Source organism: Octodon degus, unplaced genomic scaffold (assembly GCF_000260255.1).
Source record: "Octodon degus isolate 3935 unplaced genomic scaffold, OctDeg1.0 scaffold00084, whole genome shotgun sequence".
NCBI classification, from domain to species: Eukaryota; Metazoa; Chordata; class Mammalia; order Rodentia; family Octodontidae; genus Octodon; species Octodon degus.
Genome location: NW_004524660.1, coordinates 7,978,421 through 7,982,337, shown reverse-complemented (window position 1 = coordinate 7,982,337; position 3,917 = coordinate 7,978,421). Strand labels below are relative to the sequence as shown.

The 3,917-nt window shown below is 38.0% G+C and overlaps 1 protein-coding gene across 4 annotated transcripts in view; it reads left to right on the top strand.

Moving 5' to 3' along the window:
* The window catches only part of Rnpc3 (RNA binding region (RNP1, RRM) containing 3), a 28,039-nt gene that overhangs the window by 19,588 nt on the left and 4,534 nt on the right, over positions 1-3,917 (top strand). For all 4 annotated transcript variants that reach the window (XM_023721730.1, XM_023721728.1, XM_023721727.1 and 1 more), the window contains 3 exons: positions 1,032-1,193; positions 1,742-1,836; positions 1,921-1,979. In XM_023721730.1, coding sequence (XP_023577498.1) covers positions 1,032-1,193; positions 1,742-1,836; positions 1,921-1,979 — 316 coding nt within the window. The remainder of the gene's footprint in view (positions 1-1,031; positions 1,194-1,741; positions 1,837-1,920; positions 1,980-3,917) is intronic.

Genomic DNA, 3,917 nt, shown 5'->3' with positions numbered 1-3,917 from the left:
TTAGTAGACTGGGAAGTTAATATACCTTTATTGTTCCAAATTAGAAATGTCCTATTTTATGTCATTTATATGCAGATGTTAACTTTCTGATTTGTGTATGCAAATGTAAATCTTTTGCTTGTTTTTGAGAAGACGGAAAATTGTTTCAGTGTTTCCTGAGATAGCTCCATGCAGTCTTCATGATCATTGGATGAGTGCTCTAGGGAGTATATCCCATTAGCAGAGTACCACTGTTAATTATGTCACGTATTTGATTGATGACAGATTTCCTTTTGTTCATGTAATATTGAAAATGTCAGAGTGGGGGCAGTTGGAAGCTCTGCATCACTGTGGGCTCCAGTTATTTAAGCTTGAGTGTTTCTGTTTCCTACTAGTAAATCTACCGGCGCCTAATTTAAAAAAAAAAAAAAATCAGTGTAGGTACAACTTACTCACACTAAACATTTAAACATTTTTGTCATTTATCTCATTGGCACTCAGAATATCCTGAAACAGAGTTCTTTTTCTTTTCTCTCTTTTTTTTGTTTTTAATATATATATTTGGTACAGGTTCTCACTATGCAGCTGGGACTCATAGTGATCCTCCTGTTTTTAGACTCCCCAGCCCTAGGATTCCAGGCGTGCACCACCAGGTTCAGCGGGTCCCTCAGGGGCATGGTGGGGCCAGCAGGGCCTGCAGGACCTGGGCTCTAACCCTGGTGTAGGCACTTAGTTCGCTGAGCTATCTCGCTGGCCCTTCTTTTTTATAGACCTTCTAAATAGCGCCATAAAGCATCTGGTTGGCTGTTTAAATCTTGTCTGTGTTTCCATGCTATAATAACAGAATGAAAAGTTACCACAGAAATCACGTGACCTATAAAGCCTGAGGTATTTGCTGTTTGAACAGATTTGCTTGGACCTGTTTAAAAGCTGGAGACTTAAGATTTTTCAAAGAATTTGAAAAAATCCTGTTAAAGCAGGAAAAAAAGGAAATTGAAAACTCTTTTGAAGTGAGAGATGCGTAATGGCTAACATTAATATTAAACTCTTAGATTTACCTGCCACTGAAGTGGAATCGTCCAGTGTAGGATTTGGAAAAATCTTCCCCAAACCTAATTTGAATGTCACAGAAGAGACTAAGGAAGACTCTGATGAAATGCCCTCGGAGTGTATCTCTAGAAGGGAGTTGGAGAAAGGCCGAATTTCTAGAGAAGGTAACGTCACGAGACCACCTCAGCACGCAGTCCTTTTTACATCCCGAGTCTGTGGCTAGGAGCGTCTGTTCCTGGCATGGCTGTAAGGCACACCCTGTGAGACATTAGTTAGTAGTGTCAGCACTTTTTTGTTTTTTAAAACCCACATTTCATATGGGGAAAATTCTTTTTTGTACAATATTTCCTGCCTATATCTGTGAAAAATTTTTTTTTTTATTTCTACATGCCATATAAAAGAGATTGAATGCATTCCAACCAAGAGTCGATCTCACATGCAGCACAGGTATAGGTCATCAGAATACTGTGTCTCAGATGTATATAAAATGATATTAAAGTTAATGATTAATACTGAATATTTTAAAATTTTATATCCTAAAATAATAAATTTGTTACTGCTATAGGATTTTTTACTGTAGTAATTCATATTAGGAAAATGTAGTTTTTGATGGGTGTGATTTTCCCCTAATAACAAATGTTACTATAATTTTTATTTGGAAGTTTGTAAAAGTATTTTAATTTTATATCCTTGTTTTGTCTCTTTAAATAAGAAATGGAAACACTTTCAGTGTTCAGAAGTTATGAACCTGGTGAACCCAACTGTAGAATTTATGTAAAGAATTTAGCTAAACATGTTCAAGAAAAAGTAAGTTGAAAATTTTAAATTGTTTTTATTTTATGTTGTTTTCCAGTGGCGTCCTTGTTTATCTTTTTGTTCTTGAAATTCTAGGACCTTAAGTTCATTTTTGGACGATATGTAGACTTCTCATCAGAAACACAGCGGATCATGTAAGTGGCAGTTATAACCTCAAATTGTTTATATCTGTTAATGAATTTACTACTTTTTATTATACCACTGTTCTTCTCCAGCTGAAAATTATGTGAAGAAGTTGGTCTGTTGTTTTGCATGACTATTCTGTTAGACTTCTAGGACAGGAGTCGTTCAACTTCTATACATGGACAGACGGGATTGTAGTCTTTTTATTCCAGTGTAGACCATATTGCATCTGTTGCAGCTATTTCGTTTTTTGTACGTGTGAAAGCAGCCATAAACTCCACATAAATGATTATTCATATTTGTATTTCAGTGCCTCGTTACTTACAGAAATAGACCTTGAGAAATATTCTGGCCCTAGTCCTCAGCCTAAAGGTGTGACAGAGAAACTTTCCAGAGTTTTTAACGATAGGCAACATCGCGCTGCTGCATGCTGCAGGGCCTGGAGGGGCCACCACTGCCCCAAGGCATTGGTGACTAAGCTTTGACACTGCAAAAGCATCACCTGACATCTTAGTTCCTTTTGCTGATTATTGAGAAAACGTATGCAGTACCCAAAGTTGAAGGAGAAATGGCTTATAGGCGTTTTGGGCCATCGGCAGCTGTCTCCAAGGCAGGGTGCGTGGCAGAGGGCATTGCAGGGGAAAAACCGGCTGGAAGGCAGCAGAACAGTGAGGTGGTAAACCAGAGCAGCCCTGCATTTGTCCCTTCTGTTTCATCCAGGCTGCCCGCCCTTAGGTGCATGGCATTCCCACCCTAGGTAGGGCGCTCAGCCCCCGCGTCACACATTGAATCCTGGTGTCATATCCCATAAACCCAGGATCATACACCTTAGAACCAGCCACCTCTGCAAAGCCCCGCCTCTGACATCTAGATAGAAGCCATAATGCGTGGATGAAACAGGCCCTAGGCACATCTCCTGCGAGGCTGGTGTTTAGGTAGGGTGAGAACTCAGAAGCCTGTATTTCTAGAAAAGACGTGAGTGATTCTGATGCTGCTAGTCTTAAGATTGCACTTGAAAACATTGTTTTCATGATTGATTCAAGAATACATTATATTCTAATCAGATGACGTTATTGTTTATACTTTTGAGAAATTCTCATCTCTTTACTGGGTTGCACTAAACAAAGCTCCCAATTCAGTGAAAGCACAAGATAGGGTTATGTTTTGTGAATGATACAGAAACTAATGTTTGGAGTTACAACTTCGTTGTTTGAATCCCAAAGTAAGCAAGACTATTGGCCATATAATTAAAATTAGAACGAAGTAGGAAAAAAATGGCTTTTAATGGAGATAAAATAGACAAGCAACTTTAATTGACTTTTAATTGAAACCCCTAACGATAAATACTGCCTTTTTAGATAGTGTATCTGTTTAGATAGCTGTGTGTAGATAGCACTATATCTTAAAATTCTGTATTCATGTTCAGTAGCAGCAATTGTTTCCTTTTATCAAGATAAGAGAAACTTTTCTGCCCTGGAAAAATACCTGTTTTGTGTTGCTGGTCATAATTATAAAAAAAAGAACTGTATTTGTATAAATGCATATAAATAGCTTTATAGTTGTTTATTTCCAGTATTGCCTTTAATTATAATTCGAAGTGAAAGAACAGTTATGCTTGGCTTGGTGGTAAATGTTTGTATTGACATCACTCTGGAAAGCTGAAGCAGGAGGTGCGTCCTTGAAGAGCAAAGCCTTGCTCAAAAATAAAATGTTGAAAAGGGACCAGGGCTATATAGCTCAGCACAGAGGCCCTAGGTTCAGTCCCAGTCCCGGGGGGGAAAACCGCTTTTAAGAAGTTATGTAATGAATGTCCATTTTGTATCTGTGTATTCAAAGAGGTTAGGATAGATATATAGTTACATTCTCTTAATGAATAGAGCGATTTGTTCTAATGGTGTTTGTAAATATCATGTCCACATCTTGTACAGCAATTAACCACTAGGAAGAAT